The sequence below is a fragment of the Panthera uncia genome, chromosome D1, assembly GCF_023721935.1.
Source record: "Panthera uncia isolate 11264 chromosome D1, Puncia_PCG_1.0, whole genome shotgun sequence".
Classification (NCBI taxonomy): Eukaryota; Metazoa; Chordata; class Mammalia; order Carnivora; family Felidae; genus Panthera; species Panthera uncia.
In genome coordinates, this window is record NC_064808.1 from 24764362 (window position 1) to 24783368 (window position 19007).

General features: G+C 44.0%; 1 protein-coding gene across 15 annotated transcripts in view; it reads right to left on the reverse strand.

Moving 5' to 3' along the window:
- Positions 1–500: 500 nt before the first annotated feature.
- The window catches only part of CD44 (CD44 molecule (Indian blood group)), a 93669-nt gene continuing 75162 nt past the window's right edge, over positions 501–19007 (reverse strand). For 9 of the 15 annotated variants that reach the window (XM_049648255.1, XM_049648282.1, XM_049648275.1 and 6 more), the window contains 6 exons: positions 17905–18003; positions 16821–17027; positions 13934–13999; positions 10173–10244; positions 7786–7864; positions 501–1381 (listed from right to left, as the gene is read on the reverse strand). In XM_049648255.1, coding sequence (XP_049504212.1) covers positions 1177–1381; positions 7786–7864; positions 10173–10244; positions 13934–13999; positions 16821–17027; positions 17905–18003 — 728 coding nt within the window. In that variant the 3' untranslated portion in view covers positions 501–1176. Of the gene's footprint in view, positions 1382–7785; positions 7865–10172; positions 10245–13933; positions 14000–16820; positions 17028–17786; positions 18004–19007 lie in introns of those variants that run through there. The other 6 variants (XM_049648303.1, XM_049648340.1, XM_049648347.1 and 3 more) reach the window with 4 other exon arrangements.

The window sequence follows — 19007 nt, forward strand, 5'->3', positions numbered from 1 at the left end:
GGCTACCCTCTGTTGGACTCTCTTTCATATCCATTGACTTCTCTTTTAACTACAAGAGATCAAAAGGTACTTCCATATTGGTTTTGGACAGCACTTGGGTGTCTATGAAATGGGGTGCCACGAATGGTAGGTCATGCACCATAAGGTCACTTTTCACAGCCTTTTCAGGGCAGAAAAACAATGGCCATTGGCACATAAAGGCAGCTGAAGCTTCTCCTTTCCTAATTCTAATGCTAGGACAGGAGAAAGTCTTTGAAGCCTCAGAAATAAAATAGCGCTCTCTTCCTTGATGTTCGTTGAGATTGGGTTGAGTGAACCTGAATGGGGGCTTAGTGGCTCTGAGATGAAGACTTTCAAGGAGGACCTTCTCGCATCTTCCTGATGAGTTTTTGGGAACCAGATCTTGCTGGTTAAAAAAACCGAAGGATCACAGCACAAAGGGTTATGGTGGAAGAAGTACAGATGTTTATTATGAACAGCTTAAACCCTTTATGCCTCTGAAAAAGTAACCAAAAAAAAAAAAAAAAAAAAAAAGAATCATACTGATCAAAGGACCTCCAGGGTTTAATATTTCAAAAACAGATAAATAGGTTCCTACAGATAAATAGCTTCACCTTTTGGGTATTTCCCCAGAAGCATCTGAAAAATTTCCAGGTCTGTAGAAGGGGATGTGTAACCAGTACATTCTGACCCCCTACCCCGCTGGAAAGAAATTCCCAGGGAATGGGCTGCAGGAGAGGGGATAAGGGCCCATCCAAATTTCCTCCCAGGGACAAATCCCTCTTAGTCCTGTGGGATGTCCTTGGCAGGTGGCTGTTGCCTAGGTGGGGGAGTGGAGGGAAGGCTGGGGATCAGAAAGATGTATCGGTGGCTTTTGTTAGAAGCCATGCATAGCATATCCTAGGGGATGGAGGCTTCTAGGTGGGAACTGGAACAGTTAAATTTTTGTGGCTTATTAATTTGGCCCTCATTTCAGAAAGCAATGCTGTTTTTATAAATTGGACCTGACTTAAAAAAAAAAACACAAAAACAAAAAGGAGTAGAAAATTTTATACTAAAAAAAAATACCCCCAATGAAACAATCAGTAGCACATTGCATCTGTGAAGTGTCCCAGCTCCTCGAATTGGTTGTGTCTCCAATTGCCATTTCTTTCCCAGGTTACCACGGTGTAGGTGCTACACCCCAATCTTCATGTCCACATTCTGCAGGTTCCGCGTCTCATCGGCTGTCATATACTGATCGGAGGTCACTGAGGACTCCTTGTTCACCAAGTGCACCATCTCCTGAGACTTGCTGGCCTCTCCGTTGAGTCCACTTGCCTTTCTCTCCTCCACCGCTCCATTACCGTTGTTGATTACCAGCTTTTTCTTCTGCCCACACCTAGTAATTTAAAAAAATCATGTGAGAAGGTGCTATGACACACACCACCATTGTTATTGTCACCACTATCACCATCACGACAATTTTCGACGGTCACAGTAGGTTTCGTCTTACTGACTCTTCACCGTCCCGTGCTTCTCAAAGCGAGTCCCCAAACCAGCAGCAAAAGCGTCCCCTGGGAGCTTGTTAGAAATGCAAATGCTCATCCCGACCCCCGATGCACTGAATCAGAGAACTCCAGGAGTGGGTTTAACGTCTGTGGTTTAATAAGCCCGCCAGGGGTCTGATGCACCCCTGAGTTTGAGAATCCACGGTCACAGCATTGTTCCCCTTTTGCACTGTTCCCCTATTGCAAGTGAAGAGCTCCTTAGGCTCAGAAAACGCACTAACTTGCCCCAGTTATTCTGCCATAGAAGAATCGCGATTCCGGCCCTTCTGTGTCTGACTCCTGAGTTCTAATTCTCCTTCCCCCTCCTACGCGATGGCAACATTTGCCTTTTTTTAGGCACTTTAGCAACTTCTGCAGACTTCGATGCACACAAACATGATGACTACACATCATTCTGATTTGGGTATTCAACCAAGTCCATTACTTCCTCTCCCCGGGTGACACGGCTTACCAGGGTTCTTACTGCACGGACTGAGAAAAATGCAACATTTTCCTACAAGGGTAAGGCCGTATTGATTTTCACTGGTTAACACTGGGTAACTTCCCATAACCCTGGACACAGGTTTAACTATATAAGGCAAGCTGTTCACCGTTGCTGCCAGGGTTCTCAGTAACATTACTTAAGATTCGAATGCAAGGAGGTCTTCTAAGGAAGAGCATGACCTTGATCGTGTCCCCGGGTTGGGTCGTGGTGTTGTAGCATTGCCTCCCCCGCCCAGCCTGATGCAATACTTCCTCTTTCCTGTAACAGGATCCCTGCCGCACATCTAGAAGTCAGATTGCTTGACGGAAGCCAAGTTGCAGAGGCTCACAACTACAAGTGGGGCCGGCAAGAGGCGAAATGGGCTAGCATTTATTGGACACCTCCTGAATGCCAGGCGGTTTACATGTAATTTCATGAAATCCTCACCACAATCCCGCAATGCAGCTGTTATTCTAGTCACACAGCAGTGGAAACTGAGGTCCAGGGACGTTTAACAACTAGCCTGAGGTCACATAGCTAGTCAGACAGACAGAGTCAATATTCAAATCTACGCCTTTATGACCAGAAGCCTGGGCTCTGCCCAGCTCTATTCATGCTGCCAACCATCTGGAGATTTGGAAACAGTATGAAGTCGGAATTGTTCTCTTTGCCGCTGGATGTTTGGAGTTGTAGAGACAAAGCGTCTATTATTCATGAGCATGGGCCATTCCCTCTAGAACTGCCAAGGCCATAAACTTTAATCTCTTATTTGGGGAAATAGAAATTATACCTCCTCAACAGGAGGTAGATCCTGTCTCCTCTGGCATGATGCGTGCTTGATGAGGGGCGGAGGGAGGGTTGCTTGGACTTTGGAGCAAATCTGTGGGGCTGCGCCTTGTGCGGTCCACATAGACAAGGGTAGGGACTTGATTTTGAGACCTTATTGCTATGTGACCTGGGACAGCTCATTTAACCTCTCTGAGCCTCAGTTTTCTTAACAGTAACATCAGGCTATTAAGAGTACCAATCTCATAGGATTGTGGAAAGCCCTTGAAACAAAGCCCAGCACTGATACATGAGTCCATTATTGCTATTATTTGTTGCCCTTACTAAAGGGGTGACAAAGCCAAGGCCTTGGATAAGCACTTAGGACAGAATCTGGAACACAGGAAATTTTCGAGAAGCACTGGCTGTCGCTGTTCATATAACCAGAGCCATAAGAATTTGGGTCTTGCTTGTTTCTTCTGGCTGTCTCCACCTGGTCACTATATTTACTGTGAAGATGGCCCAGAAGGCTGAAGGTGGAACTCTGCTTGCATTATTTTAAATTCTCAAATGGTACCTCAGGTGTTCTTTGGAGGGAAGGTGTCTCATTAAACCAAATCCCATTTGCTGACCTAATGGGTGATTTCGAAGTTGAATGAAATATTGTAGGAAAGTGATTAATAATTGTAAAAAACGGTGCACAGGCAGGAGTTTGGGATTCATATTATTTAGTCTAAACAAAGCTGATTTTATTTATTTATTTTATATGTTTATTTGTGTGTGTGTGTGTGTGTGTATGAGAGAGAGAGAGAGAGAGGGCGAGAACAAACTGGGGAGGGGCAGAGCAGAGGCGGGGCAGGGGACATAGACTCCAAAGCAGGCCTTATACTGGCAGCACAGAGCCTGACGTGGGACTCAAACTCATAAACTGTGAGATCATGACTTGAGCTGAAGTCGGATGCTCAACCGACTGAGCCACCCAGGCGCCACTAAACAAAGCTGATTTTAAAAGTGGGTAACACTGGACCTGTAGGGCGCAGAAATATTGTGCTTGGGTCTGTCCTGCCCCCCCTTTCCCTTTGGATTTATGTGTCTCTGTTATCTGGGCTCTTCCAGGAGGACAGGATGCTTCTCATAAATAACTAGTCCAATATCCGGGGCTCTAGGCATCAATAAGTCCTTTTTTTAAAACTTACTACATCACCAGTTTATCACAAGAGGATAGAACTCAGAAGCGGCCAATGAAAGAGGTGCACAGGGCAAGGTATGGGGAAAGGGCGGGAGAGTCTATGCCTCTCTGAGAGCACCACGCTCTCAAAATCTTCACGGTTCACCAACTCAGAAGCATTAATAAGTACTTTAAAAACACAAGCTCTAAGTTTTTCATTCTTCTTCGTTATTTCAGAAAGAACACTAGAGCTGAGGAGACTTCAGAGGTCACCCAGCCCAACCTCTTCATTATGTAAAACCAGAGACGGAGTCCAAGAAGTCAAGGGTACCGTCCGAGGCTACACGACTAGTTACGGCAGGAAACAGAGTATCTGCAACTTAGATTTTTCTGACTCCAAAGGTCAGAGATCTCTATAGAATCGCATCCCTCTTCATCTTCTTTCTCCTTAAATCTCAGGCATCGATCCGCTGAGCAAACAGTGACCACGAGATACGGAAGGAGCCATACTGGGGCCTTACCAGGAGAGGGTGGACATACTGGGGCCTTACCAGGAGAGGGTGGGGTGGGAAACCAGGTAGCACACATTTAGGGCATGGAGGAATGTATCCTGAAAGATTACAGGGGAGTAGCTTCACACCTGCTCTTAGGTCTCTTCCACCTGAGAAACCTTAAAGATATTTAGAGATTTGTTTTGCATTGTGTTAGGGCTGTGCCATTCAGTATGGTGGCCACTAGCCACACGTGGCTATTGAGATGCAAAACCAATTAAAAGTAAACAAAGTTAAAAATTCATCTCTTCAGTCAAACTAGCCACACGTCAAGGGCTTAGGAGCCACAAGTGGTTGGTGGTCGTGAGTTAGGGCAGATGTAGAACATTTCCATCACTACTGAAGTTCTAGTGGACAGCTTTGTTACAGAGGACAGGATGACATTGGATGGACACACACTGCAATGAGCTTGCCTGTAGCTTGAGAGAAGGAAGGCGTTTCTAAACCATGGAGCTTTCTAGAGGGGACCTACTAAGCAGAGGGCATATGACTGTTTACAGAAAAGATGATTACTCCCCTGACGCAGACAGCTGGTGAAGGCCTTTTCTGCACAGTCAGTAGACAAACATCCTTGAATCATTTCTGTTTGTGAGACCTTGTCTCATAAGGTCCTCTCATTTTTTTTTTCTCCTCTTCATACACGTCAAATCAATTCTTTAGGGGAAAGACACCTAACTTCTGTTGGGCCCCATCCGCTATCTACCAACCCAACTGACTCCTAACACAACCGTTTGCTCTTAAGGAAATGGAATGAAGTACGATTTCCATTGGAAAGCTGAAATTCAAGAAGTCTGGTTACATGAGCAACAGCAAGGAAAGAGGACGTGGAGGCAGGAAAAGCTACAGCAATAATAGGACCCCTAAATCGGCGTCTTTAGCAGGCGTGACTCACAGATCGCTTCGTCGTGGAGGCCCGCGGTCAACCCTGGCAGGCCAACGTCACGAACTGCTTTTCCACTTCCGTCTTTTAACCAAAATTCCTACACCAGTGCCTGGCACACAGTATGTTCTCAATCAGCTGACTCAGATCCAATAAGTCAACACTGCCCCTAAACCTTAAGGTTCTCTGGGACGGGACGGCACCCTTTCCACTTTTAGTCTTCTCTTCTTCCTCGCCAGCACGGAGTCAGAGGAGCTACTCGAAAGATGTCTGCTAAATACATGGAAGCCTGTCACAGGTCTTTACTTTCCACCAAACTTTCTTTGATGAAAATAGGATTCTGGATCTCTCTCAAATGTAACTTTCAAAGCAGAAAGGCCCCAGCCTTTTAAGAGGATTAGGAATGGGCTTGCAGCTTTAGAAACGCAGTGCACATTAAGGGGCCCGTGCAGCCGTTAACCACCCTCTTAGCTGCGTGGCAAATCTGGTTTAGATTATCTAATCAGGACATAGTAATTTAAGGCGTCCAAGCAGCTACTTTCCCGGTGAGATACTCGCTGTGCCGGATCCTGCGTGTCCCTGTTTGCCTGTTGCTAGGGTGACTACCGGTCTTGGGACAAGGGGGAGGGCAGCCGTGAGGCCCCTTTTTGCAGCTGACATGATGGGGAGTGACGTATGAGCTAACCAGCCCCTCTGTACGGACTCCAGCTGCTCTCAGAGACAGCTGAGATGTTTCTCTGAAGAATTTCCCACATGGACGGCATCCGGGGCCAGCGTTTCTATGGCGACATGCGCAAAGCTGTATATGTGTATATGTGAGCAGAAGGGGTACAGTCTAGGCCCTGGAACAAAAGGACTCATTTTCAACAATGGGAAATTCATCTTTAATTGAGCAAAAGTAATCTAAGAGAAAACAAGAAGGCTGAGGGAGAGTATAAAGACTCTTTGTAAGGGCTCCCTCAAGTCACATTATTCAAATTCAGCAAACAAAATCTCTTTCCATTTAGTCAGGAGAGGCTTCTAGGAGGTCTTTCGGATTTCTTTGCCTAGTGTTTGTTCCTTATACAATTGGCTATCATGAGTAATTTTTTTATTATTCTCTCAAAGGTACAGAGAGCAACAGTTCTTGACTTTAATACAGCACTTTTATGAACTCGTACCAGGGTAAAGTGACATTATTTGATTTCCTCAGAGAGAGATACTGCATGGGCTGCACATGGCAATAGAATTAGCTGTTTGTTGCTTTACAAAAGCCAACAAGAAACATCCTAGCATTTTCTCCAGATCTTCTCCCCAAGCTAGGGGCATTTTCTGGCCTGTTAGATGATCTAGTGACACAATAAAGGTAGCCCTACTTGGAAATAAGATTCTTATACCGTATAAGAAGCAATCTCAAGGGACATTTACAGAAGGTTTAATGTTCCTCTACATATGCTCAGGGGAAAATAATGCATCTTTAGAGCATTTTGAGCAGGAAATTTAGACTTGTAGAATACTATGTACCCTGTCAAAATTCATGTCCTCTGTTGCCAGAATGACTATTTCCATTCATTTCACTTTAGGTGGTGTTACTTCTTGAGCCTGGTCACAGCTAAATCAGGTATATGTATTATTTAAATAACTTCCAGCGTGATAGGCCTTGGTTGAGGCAGGGAGAGAGAGGGACCTTTGAGGCTATACAAACAGCCCAGATGCTGTTTGACAGTCTTTATTCAGACTTTTTTAAGGAAAATTCTTCATCATTTCATAGACTGTTGGGGAGCTCTTCCTAAGCAATAACCCAAATCCTTTCAACTATAGTTCCCAGAAAAGAGAAAACGGTATCGTTACAAACAACAACAACAACAACAAACGAAAACAATAAGAAACCCATAGAAATCCAATGCCTATTTTAGGTAAGGGTTCTAGAAGGTTCTGTGGGCTTTAGAGAGACTAAAGAAGATGACCAATTCCTAGATCTTTATACAGCGAGTTTTGCAATGTGGATGCATTTACTAAATATTGTTTAATCAATCAATGAATGAGTACATACTCCTACGCCTTCCCAGTGAGATATTTTGTAACTTTCATCAGATGGAATCTCCAAGGGTTCAACCCTGAAAAATTAAGAGCCTCAAAAGATTCCACACTGTTTAAAAGTGATGTTCCAAATAATCACAGTGTCTGTTTTATCTAAAGAATGTGCAAAAGCAGGGCTTCTTGAACTGCACCCAAATCCCTGGAATCTTGTCAAGACACAGATTCTGACACAAGACATCTGGGTGGGGCCCCAGATTCTGCATTTCTAGCAAGATCCCAGAGTGTCGAGGCCACTGGTTCCAGGGGCTACACTCTGAATAGCAAGCACGTAAAGCCCACGTTTAAGTGACGTCCTTTCAAAGCAAAGGCCCCAAGGTGCATCCCCTTACCTTCTTCGACTATTGACAGCAATGCAGACGGCAAGAATCAAAGCCAAGGCCAGGAGGGAGGCCAAGATGATGAGCCATTCTGGTGAGAGTGAACCAAAAGACACCTGTGAGCTTGGGAAATACACTTTATAAAAACAAAAATGCACTTTATAAATTGACCTGGTCCAAACAAGAACTACACTCAGCACCACAGGTTGAGTCTGGCCAAACAGCCTCGCCAACTGGCAGATAATACTAGAACAGTTCTGCTATAGGCGTCTGCCCAACAGACCTCTTGTTTTAAACTCTTATCACCGGTCAGAATTTTCAAGTTCCTCCAGAAGAGGCGTGTCTCCAGAAAATCAGAGAATCACCTGCAGAAACTTGTAAAAGCTTTTGGTGCAATATTATTAAGCAGACTAAAGGACATTTATGTTTCCCTTGAAAGGAACATTCTTCTTCTATATAAGAACCTTACGTTTTATGAAGAAACACAAAAGGGGACCATGTACTTAGTGGATAGATAAAGGACACTCCTGCAGAGGTCTGAACTTATGCACATTCAACAGGGCGGGGTGGTGGTCATTAGGCAAAACTCATCCTTCCAAATGTGCATACTTTTGAGCCAACAGTTACACTTCCGGGAATTTACAGCGCCTCAGAATTAGTTATGAAGATGTTCACTGCTGTGTTATTTATATTAGTGAAAGTTGAAAATGACCTAAAATAACAGTAAGGGATCAGTTACATAAATTAGGGTATACTCACTATAGTATGGGCTCTGATAACAGGAGAAGGATATTTAATGACGTTGGAAACTTAACGAGCAACCAGTTGGGAGTGGTGACTTACTACACAGCATGCATGATGTAATTACATTTTTGTATAGAAATTACATTTTTAAATGATGGGAGGGACATATATGAAAATGGTAACCATATTTCTGGGTGGTGAGGTAGATAAGAAATGATTTATATTTTTGTCCTTTGGTGTGAATTTTCTAAAATGTCTCCAGTAATCATGTATTACTTGTGGACCACTAAAGTGTTATATACAGGTCTTAAAATCAAGCTTTAATGGGATAAAAACATGACTTGACAACTTGAATCAATTCCCTTGCCAAGTGGGTTGTGTGTCTGTGCAATGGGCTAGAGCTCAAGAACCAAGAAGAGTGCGAAGTCATAGGTCATCCATTCGTCTTTGAGAGTCTTGGTTTTCCTCCCATGTCCAGGGCAGGACTGCCTCTGCCGGACCTCCACCTGGTTAGGTGACTTTGGGGAGGGAGGTGGCATCAGGAGGTGGGGAGGCCAACAGGAGATACCATTTCTGTTCTTTTCTCTGGTCTTTCCTCTGAGATGCCTCACATTCACCCTCGCTAGAGCAGGGAAGAATATTGCAAATTTCACGTCCGCCACCTCCACATCCCCAGCAGCCCGCCGTGTCTCTCCATTTGCTCCTCTCCCAGCTCAGAGAGAGGGCTCTGGCAAGCCGAGGCAGGGGGATGAAGTGATTCCTACACTCTCCCATTTCCCCGAGGGAGGCTCAGCTTGGAGGCCTCTGAAGAGGGGAAGGTTAAAAAGAGAATTTACAACCCTAGGAAAACCGTTCCTTCTTTGTAATCCGCCCCCATCCCCACCCCACCAAATGCTCGGTTTTGAGCCCAAGTCAATCAGACCAAGAATTTGCCTCAAGTGCCTTAAATCTTGATGGTCAGGAGAGCCAGGGGTCCCAGCCTCCTCACCCTGCAATGTGACTCATTTAGACACTTTCTTCTGTCTGGATCAGTAAAGACTGTCCCTCGAGAAAAAGCAGTTTGGGGATCAGAAGAATGTTTTTACTCCACTCCACACACATGGCCCTTATATCTCCTCACCGTCTGCAGTGTGAGAGGAAAGTCGCACGCTTCACCCCAAACCCAGAAATTAAGGGGAAACTGGGCGGGGATAGGAAGGACCTGGATACGGCATAAAGTCCACAGAGTCAGTCATTTGGGAAGGAAGCATTAGTAACTAACGTGTCACTTCTTTGGGATAGGCCAGGAACAGGTCTGAATATTAGCTCATTCAATTTACGGGTCCCAGAGAAAAGAGAGTTTCATTCGTTCCTACCAAGTGCTCTCGTTCACCCTTGAGCTTGCAAAGAATATGCTTTTCTATTTATTTATTTATTTTTTTTTAGAAAGAGAGAGTGCACATGTGAGTGAAGGAAGGTCAGAGGGAGAGAGAGAAGAGAGAACCTTAGGCTTATGCTGAGCGTGGAGCCCTCGGGGCTCGATCTTACGACCCTGGGATCGTGACCTAGCAGAAATCTGGAGTTGGACGCTCGGCTGACTGCGCCACCCAGGTGTCCCAAGAATGTGTTTTAGTCCCCTCCCCCCTTTTTTTTTCGCTTCACAGATTGAAACTTACCTGGAATTTGAGGTTTCCGCGTAGGACCGGAGGTCGTGTTCGCCCCACCTTCTTGACTTCCACTTGTGTGTCCTGAGAGGAAGAAACAACACCTCTCAACCCAAGTTTGGAATGCGTGACCACGAGCTCCTTACAGAGCAGTACACAGGGCCAACCTCTCTACATTCTGCTCACTGCGCAGCTATTTATAGATTCAAGCCACAGACATTTATAAAGTGTTACACGAAAGACATCTCCCCAGAAAAGTTGGTTTGGTTAAGGCTGAGGTCTGGAAGTGTTATTTTCATCAAGAACAGGAGAATTCTCACCAGTGGTGCGGCACAGTGTTTCAGAGCTTGGGCTCCAGGGCAGGGCAGTCCCGGGTTCGAGTCCTGCCTCCAACTCTTGCCAGCAACGTCTGCTGAGTCAAGCTACCCTCTCCAAGTCTCAGTTTTCTCATTCAGAGAATGGGAATGAGAATAAAATCCACTTCACCGTCATTTACAGAGGTTTAAAGAAGGACACAAAGATGGGAATTGTGTGCAGAGGCTCCGTTCTGATTCAGTACCTTGCTACTCAAAGTGGGGTCCCTGCACCAGCTGCCGAGGTGTCCCATGTGGGAGCTTGCTAGGAATACAGAATCGCAGGCCTCACCCCTACTGAACTAGAATCTTCATCTTAACAAGATCCCTAGAGGATTCATATGCTCCAGAAACTCCGAAGCATATCTAACAATTGCAGTGAGTGTCTTCCTGGACACAAGCATAAATATTAAAAAAATAAGGGTTTAGGGGATAATGACCCTTTCTGTCTAGAAAAAAATCACCCTAGTAGAGTCCCCGCTATTATGTTATTGGAACATGCCTTTTCAGAAGAATGAATATCTTCTACCACTACAAAACACGACAAGGAAACAAACAAAACAGCTCAAACTGGAAGGGAGTGTTGCAAGACAAAGCATCCACAAGTCCGAACGGGAGGCTCATCAAAATGAGGGAGTCATCATGTTTTAAAGGAAACTTTTAAGACATCTGTGAAGAGACTCACCTGAGTTAATGCTTTGGTTTTTTGTTTTTTGTTTTTTGGGTTTTTTTTGCTTGTGTTTTTTATGCCTCCTCCACTGCTTCAGAACAAAATGTGAAAACATCCCACGAAAATGAACTATTTCCCCCTACCAACGGGGAACCCACTGCAAAATTCTAAAAGTCCACCGAGGGAAGACAAAAAAGTAATCAGGGCAGTCTGTTTGGCTAAGCAACGCATGAAGATGGCCAGGCTTGAAGTACATGAAGATTTCCAAGGACAGTCAAACTTTAGACTGTGCAGAGTGGACAGTGAAATCTCGATGTTGGTGGTTATTTTAGAGCAGCCAACTCCTGTTTATACAATCTCCTGTTTTTGTTAACCTTGAAATGGAACAAAACAAATTCTGACTAGACTTCTGGCCATTCAACATACCTCATGTCACTTTGAGAGTGGCCTCTTACTTTACAAACTTGAGAAGGAGTCCAAGGTGCTTTTTCCGGCCGCCTCCCAGAGTCCTTGGTCACTGGCAGGTTTTCACCTGTGCAGGTGACTGGATGTGGGCCATGCACCCTGGAGATCTTTGGGCTTGAAAACCATGTAGGTGGTGCAGACGCTCTCACTGGTCTTTCTCGGACTCACAGCAGCCTTCGATATTTGAAAAGGAGGCCACTAATGGATCTTAATCTCTTGATTTCGGTTTTCAAAAAAAGCGCTCCCAGCAAGGAAAGATCGGGGTGTGTGTGCAACAAGATGAAGCCTCCTACTTGAACAATAGACACCGGGAGCAGGAGTCAGACAAAAGAGACCGCTCCCGCCCACCTGCTTCTCACTTCAAGCAAAGGCCAAAGAAGATGGACAAGATGCAGCAGGCCTCACCTTGCACCCTAGAGGTCTGCAAACCCAGCCGGGGTAGGGCTAGCTAGGAAAGCCAGTTCTGCAAAGAGGGACACTTGACACTGTAGTTTGGAGATGAGAGCTAACCTGAGACGTGTGCACAGAGATCATTCAACTGGCCTCAACTGTGGGAAGAACAGTCCAGGACAGAGCTTCTCAAACTTCAGTGCACACCCAGTATGGGGGGAGGTCTGGTTAAAACGCAGACCTTGACGCAGCAGGCCTGGGATGGCTGGGGATTCCGCATTTCCAGCCAGCTCCTAGGTTGATGTCCCAGTGGCTGGTCCAAGGATCACACTTGGAGTAACTGGGGCCTCTTAATTTTAGAGAGCATGTGTTTTAATAATAACTCCCTATCATTTCCAAGATTTTGTCATTTTCCTGATACCTCACGTTCTTCACGAGAACTCTGGGAGGTAACTGAGGCAGGTATCCTGGTCCCCTTTTTACTAAGAAGGAAACTTAAAGGAAACGTAAAAAGGCTAATTTGCTAAGTGCCCCAACCACGGAACCTAGAGACCTTGGGACTTCTGTCTTTATTTTAGAAACATTTCTAATGAACCCCTATATCCTGTGCTCTTACATAAAAGCTTATTACCAAGGCACCATGTAAATACCCACCTTCATATCTGCTTTAAGTGTGTGAACCTTTAGGCCTGGAGGCAACCGTGGCCCCGACTTAGGCGTGAAAGACAGACCGTGGTTCATATGGATTTACCTGGTTTTCATGGATCACCTGGACTGACGATACCAGGGACACACAACCTCTCAGTGGCCCCACCATTTTCGGTCACAGGTAAACCTGCCTCATGTCAGACTTCTGTTGCCTGGAGTAATATTTCCATGGGTGGGATCTGAGTCACGGCAAATGTGTATCCACTTAATCATACACGCCTGGCCGTAATTATGGTCATTACGGAGTGCTTTCTCCAGAACGGGCTTATAGAGGCATTATGAGACCCCCAGGGCTTGAAAGCTGGCTCCACCGCTCAACTCACCAGTCATGTCAACCCAGCCATGGTACTTGCCCTCTCTGGGTCTTAGTGTCCTTGTCTGTAACACGGGATGGTAACAGTACTTACATAAGTCACAGGGTTTGTAGGATGATGAAATATGGTAATATTAGATGAACCACACGAAACTGTGGCTCTTTGGCTGTTGACCTAAAAAAAGGGCAGTTTCCTATGGTCCAACCTAGCACATGCGAAGTGTTTAGAACGATGTCCCTAGCACACAGTACATTCTCAGTAAATGCTAGGTACCCTGTTCTGGGGGTTACGCTGCTTTACGCATCCTTAAGGTTTCCGATGCAGCAGGTCTGAGGTAGAGCCTGAGCATTTGTCTTTCTAGTAAGTTCCCTGGTGATGCTGATGCCGCAGGGATGGGGACTGCACTTTGAGAACTATGGCGCCGGAGGAGAGTCTTCTGTGTGAAAGGATCAGGAAGAATACAAGTAGGGTCTCAATTTAACATTGCACTACACCAGATTAATAAGAGCGTGGGTTTTGGAGTAAGAACGGTCTGGGCTTGATCCCAGCTTCTCCATATACTGAGGACGCTGCTTAAGGGATTTGAGACTCAATTTCATAACGATTAAAATTGGGATAACCACAATTGTCGCAGGGCATTGTTTTCAAGACTAAATGATGAAACCTGTGGAAAGCATTCAGCGTAACCCTCCGCACAGGGTACTGTAGCTAACACCATAATATTTTCATCAGCAGTGTGATTTAATAAGCACTCTCTGTGATAGTGATGCATAAGGAAGTCTGAGAACCGCTCTTCTTGAGACACTGACTCATACTTTATTAAGTAGGCTCAAATGATGATAACAGTAAATTACTCAAGTAGTTCAAACTCACCAGCTGATTCTGATCCATGAGTCGTATGGGACCTCCCACTGGGTTGAACTGGTGAGTCTTGGTCTTCTGTAAGGAGCAATTAGAAAAGGGTCGTTACTGGGTGTTCCTGTTACAGGGAATCTGTTCCAGTAACAGGGGATACGTTCCAGTAACCAGGGAATCTGCCCTTCCTCACTTTTGCGTTGTCGAACAGCCCCTCACCAAGTTCAGGCTTTTAAGAGTCACCAAAAAGCAATGGCAAAGGAGCCTTGAACGGCTCCATTGGTACTAATTACTGTTCATCGCTTGACCCCCTGGTGAGGAGGCTAGAGCTCTGATCAAAAGTAAAGAAACTGGGACAGCACAGACCATCCAGGATGACCACGGGAAGTGCGGTTTTGATAGAAATCTAATAACCATAATACTCTAACAAAAATATTATGATGTCTTCTCAGGTCTGAGGTTGGAACTTGATACTGTGTTTTTGAAATGAAGATGATACGCTTTGAATTACACAAACGTGATCACTGGGTATGGATGTACTCTCTGGCTCAGAACATGAGCCATTTAAAGAGCTTTCTCTGAGGCAGGAAATAGACAATGGTTTTGGTGTGCAGTAAAGGATCTTGGTGTTGAATTATGTAAAGATTCAGAGGGAAAGCTCAACTGCTTATTTAGAGAAAAAAGTCAGAAGACAAATGAAAAAGGAATAAGAAGATAGCTAACCTGTGAAAAATATGGACCTGGTTATTAGAGTATGTTTCAAAAAACCCAATATTTTTCAAAAACGAAATCTGTATTTTTCAACACCAAGAGTTAATATAATTCTATCCCCTCAATCATCCATCAGCAAAAGGCCTTTAGATTGAAGCAAGCTTTTGAGTTGCTACAATCTGGATCCACAGGTCAAATCTTGGATTCAGCATATGGGAACCCCTGCTCTTCTCCCTCTTCCCCACACATTTCCAACACTACACTGGAATCTTTCAAAAAAAAAAAAAAAAAAGCAAAGCAACAACAAAGCAAAAAGAAGACAAACAGCAATAACAAAAGGGACAATGGTTTCATAAAGTGGCTATAGTCACCCATTATGAAGATTAAGGTAATCTGATCATCACCATGTCTTTGATTTGAGAAGGCAGAAATAGGCGACCTGTAATCTCTTGTATAATTGTACGGAAAAATCAGATTGCTTTGTTTCTTCGTTAGAATACCTGAAAATAGCATTCGCTGAAACGCCAATACGAGCAGCCCCAATGCCACCACCATCATCATCTCCGCCATCACCACCGCCACCACGACCACAAGTGCAAATGTTTTAGTTCTTAATATTAAGCATAAAGACTGAGAAAAATGTATGGGAAGAAATAAGCTGTATCTGAGTGGTTTGGAAGAAAACCAAGGATGACAGATCACTTACTAATCATTTAATCCATGGAGAACCATGAAAACTCTGTTTGACCACGGAATACAGAAGGACTCAGCGTATGTGAATATCCATTTTGCAGAAAGAGTTTTATTTACCCGCAAATAGGCTATTTAGCCCTTCTATGCTACTATTGCCGTTAAAACTGCCATGTTAAATTTAAATGCATTCAATTGCCCAACAGGCCTTATTTTGCCGGGAGAAACCAGGCACTGCTCTGAGATTCATTTCTCTGGAAGAAAACTGACGGTGCTACTTGGATTGTTTTCATAACTGAGCACAGAACCGTGGTGAAAAAAAGAACCAAAGGGTGTAAGGAGCTTTGTCATACCAATATCCCCAAAGTCAGTATTTTTAAAAACTGTTGTGTTTTTTGTTTTTCCAGAACCTCTACGGTGAGCAGCCCAGAGGAAAGAATCCAAGCAGGTGGTATTCTGAGTCTTCTGTCCCCATATCAGTCAGAGCCTCACAGATACCATCTGTTTCATATATTGGGTTCTCATAAGATTTATTCTTTTTGAGAGGAAGGAGAGAAAGATCTTGCTATAAATAAATAAATTTATATATTTATTTGTGTGTGTATATGTATATATATATATATACATATATACATATATATGTGTGTATATATATACATATATATATATGTATATATATATATGTTTTTTTAATCACAAATATTTAGTATAATTCAATGGTTGAGTGGGAAGGGCACAAGGAGGAACAATTCCAATTCTCGTCTGTTAGCCAGAGGTGGTATTTCCAGTTCTCTTTTCTTCAGTGTAAGTTTCTTAATGCAAATAGGGGAACAAAGCGAGGGAGAAGCAGGGGAGACTGTTATTTGAGAAAAGAAGTCTCACGCTCCTTTCGGGTCTGGGTCCAACTTAATTGAATAAGTCATCTTTAGTCCTCTCTTTGCCATTACAACAAGAGAAATCGTGCCTATTCATAATTAGTAGATTAACTCATAAAGTTTGAGGTGTGAATCATAAGTAGGTTTGGCTACAAGCCCTTCACCGAAAGCAAAATTTGCCAATCCATCACCAGTAGAGATAATAATTTCAGAGCAAAGACATTAGCATATGGACATTATTCACATGTTAGGTAAACCCTTACTAAACAGGTAGCATATCTTAGTTGAATCAAATGAAATTGCTAATATTTAACGACTTGGACCTACAACAACATTGATTTTGTATGATTCAAATTAGTATATCACGAGATTAGCAGCAAAGAAAGAAATTCTACCATAACAACCAAGTCACAAAAATAAATGGAGATTACTTTGACAAATAAAAGCATTATTTATCTAACCTAAATCTAACTTTATTTGCATTAGAATCATGACCTGTAATAAAAGCCATTCCCATGTCACAAATCAGCCTAATCACAGCCTACACAGAAAATGTCCCCCGCAGTATTCAAGCACGCGTTGTTTCTCTCTGTAGAAAAATCAAACCAGATAACAAATGGCCAAGTTACCTGAAAAGAAACGATCAACATTAGAGTCGGAATCTCCAACAATATTAACTTCAGTAACTTCAGGGACCCCCGTCTTAGCAGGGGTCACTGGGATGAGGGTCCTGAGTTCCTTTGTGGCTGGGGACTGAGAAATATAACTTTCCACTGAAGTAGCTGAGTCTTCAGGAAGACGTCCACTTCTTCTTCCACCTTTGCCATCAGTCCTATCTGTGTGGAGGCGGAATCAATGGTAAACCCACATTTGTGAGGCTGCCACCCAGCAGATGCCTGTCTTCAGAATGGTCTAATGCTACAAAAGCTTTCCGTTCGTTATTCATGAGTACAGAGCAAAAGACCATGTACTTCCTTATACCATCGAAGGGAAGCAATATTTTGCAATTGGCATCACCTGGACATCTACGGAAGAGATTTCGGTGATCCCCATACCTAGAAGGGGCATTTGTTGCAACACCTGCCCGGATGATCGAAGTTAGGTTTATGCCACTACAACTAACTGTGGCCTTCAAGTCAATTCAGGGACTAGATAATCTTGAGCTCTTACTCAGTTAGACCCACCACGGGTGAAGTGGAAAAAACACATCACTGAACTGAAAAGTAAAATCATGCTGCCCGCAAATGGAGTAGCAAATGCAAGGTTTCAAAGACCCGACGCTTTGATTATTCTTTCCTTTGCCATAAGGGCACTGCTCCTCAGTCGCTAGCACCATGGATTTATGTCCAGATGATGAACGGCAAAATAATGTTATCAATGAAAGGGAAATAGAAAGTGATAGCATTCAGACCTTTACTCCGATTGCAAACCATATATAAGCAATATGTTATTTTAAGACCACGCCACTAATTCCCCAGCTTAAGAAGCCTGACCTTTAGGACTAAGAAAGAAATACGGTTTGCACTCAATGTACAGACAGTAGCTTCTAAGAGGTCTACAAAGCAGAAAAATCAAAGAGCCATCACCAGCCACACCTTCTGATCAGAAGTGACAGCATAGCAGCAGTCAACTGATGTGCCTCCACCAAAGACACTGCAAAGACATCCATAATTTATTGATTTTTAGCAAGAGCTGGAGCCAACTGGGCTTTACCATCCTTACTGCTAGATGTTGGAGTAGAAGTCACTGGATGGTCTTTATCTTCTTCCCAGTCTCCATGTGATGTAGAGAAGCTCTGAGTATTACTTTGCTCTGTTTCAAGGAGGGATGAATCCAGTATTAATTTGGAGCCGTGAAACACATCCTCTGTTATCTGCTGACAGGAGGGGTCTAACTATCGCAGTGCCCAATGGGTAGGTGCAGAGGAATACTGTAGTTTGTGCACGCCACTCTCTTCTGATTGAGAGGAATGTGTAACGGAATTCTGTTTTGTCCCTTAACTGGCTCCTAAGAACTTCTCTTTCAGTGTCATCAACAAAGGCAAAGTGACAAGGTGAAGCCTGAACCCAGACTTTGTCCACCCTGGAACATCCTGGCCCAAGTCGCTTGGGAAAACCAGGGAACATAGAGACAGGGGAAAAGGAATGGTTGAATTCCAGTGCTCCTATAAATGGTCAAGAGTACCTAGCTGCGGTCAAGAAGCACAACCGTAGGGCGATAAATACGACAGCGGCAGGTAGTCTGCCCCTAATGACAAAAAAAGGAAGAAGTTCTAGAATCTAGAATAACCTGCTCGAGTAACTCGGATCAAATTTACACAAAGAAATACTTCAGTACCTTCTAAAGAATATTAAATTAAAGTTACCATTTTTCATCTAGTATTAGGTTTTTGATCTCGCCCGTGAATGAGGATTCTCATCACTGCACTAAAATGCCAGGAAACGCTTGCCTGGGCAAACACAGGACCTTCACTGACATATATCAATTTGAGGTTGAACCGTTGCCCATATCTGAGATCACCTGGGACTGTTTTGAGTTGATTTCTTTTGGGTCCTTCTAGGAAAGGTACTGACCTCTGAGTTACAGGTGCAGGCATTCCATAAACCACATCCATAAGCCACGTCCACCACCAAGCACACATCACAACCAGGAGGAAGACATTCACCCCAATCCCAATCCCAGTATCGGAATACAAGACATCAGGGCCATAAAGTGGAAATACAAGACCCTCCGTTGGAGGGGCCCATTCTTAGGCTTATCTCCATCTCCTCTGATACGTAACACTGTGCTACATACGTTCTTGGTGATCAGCACAC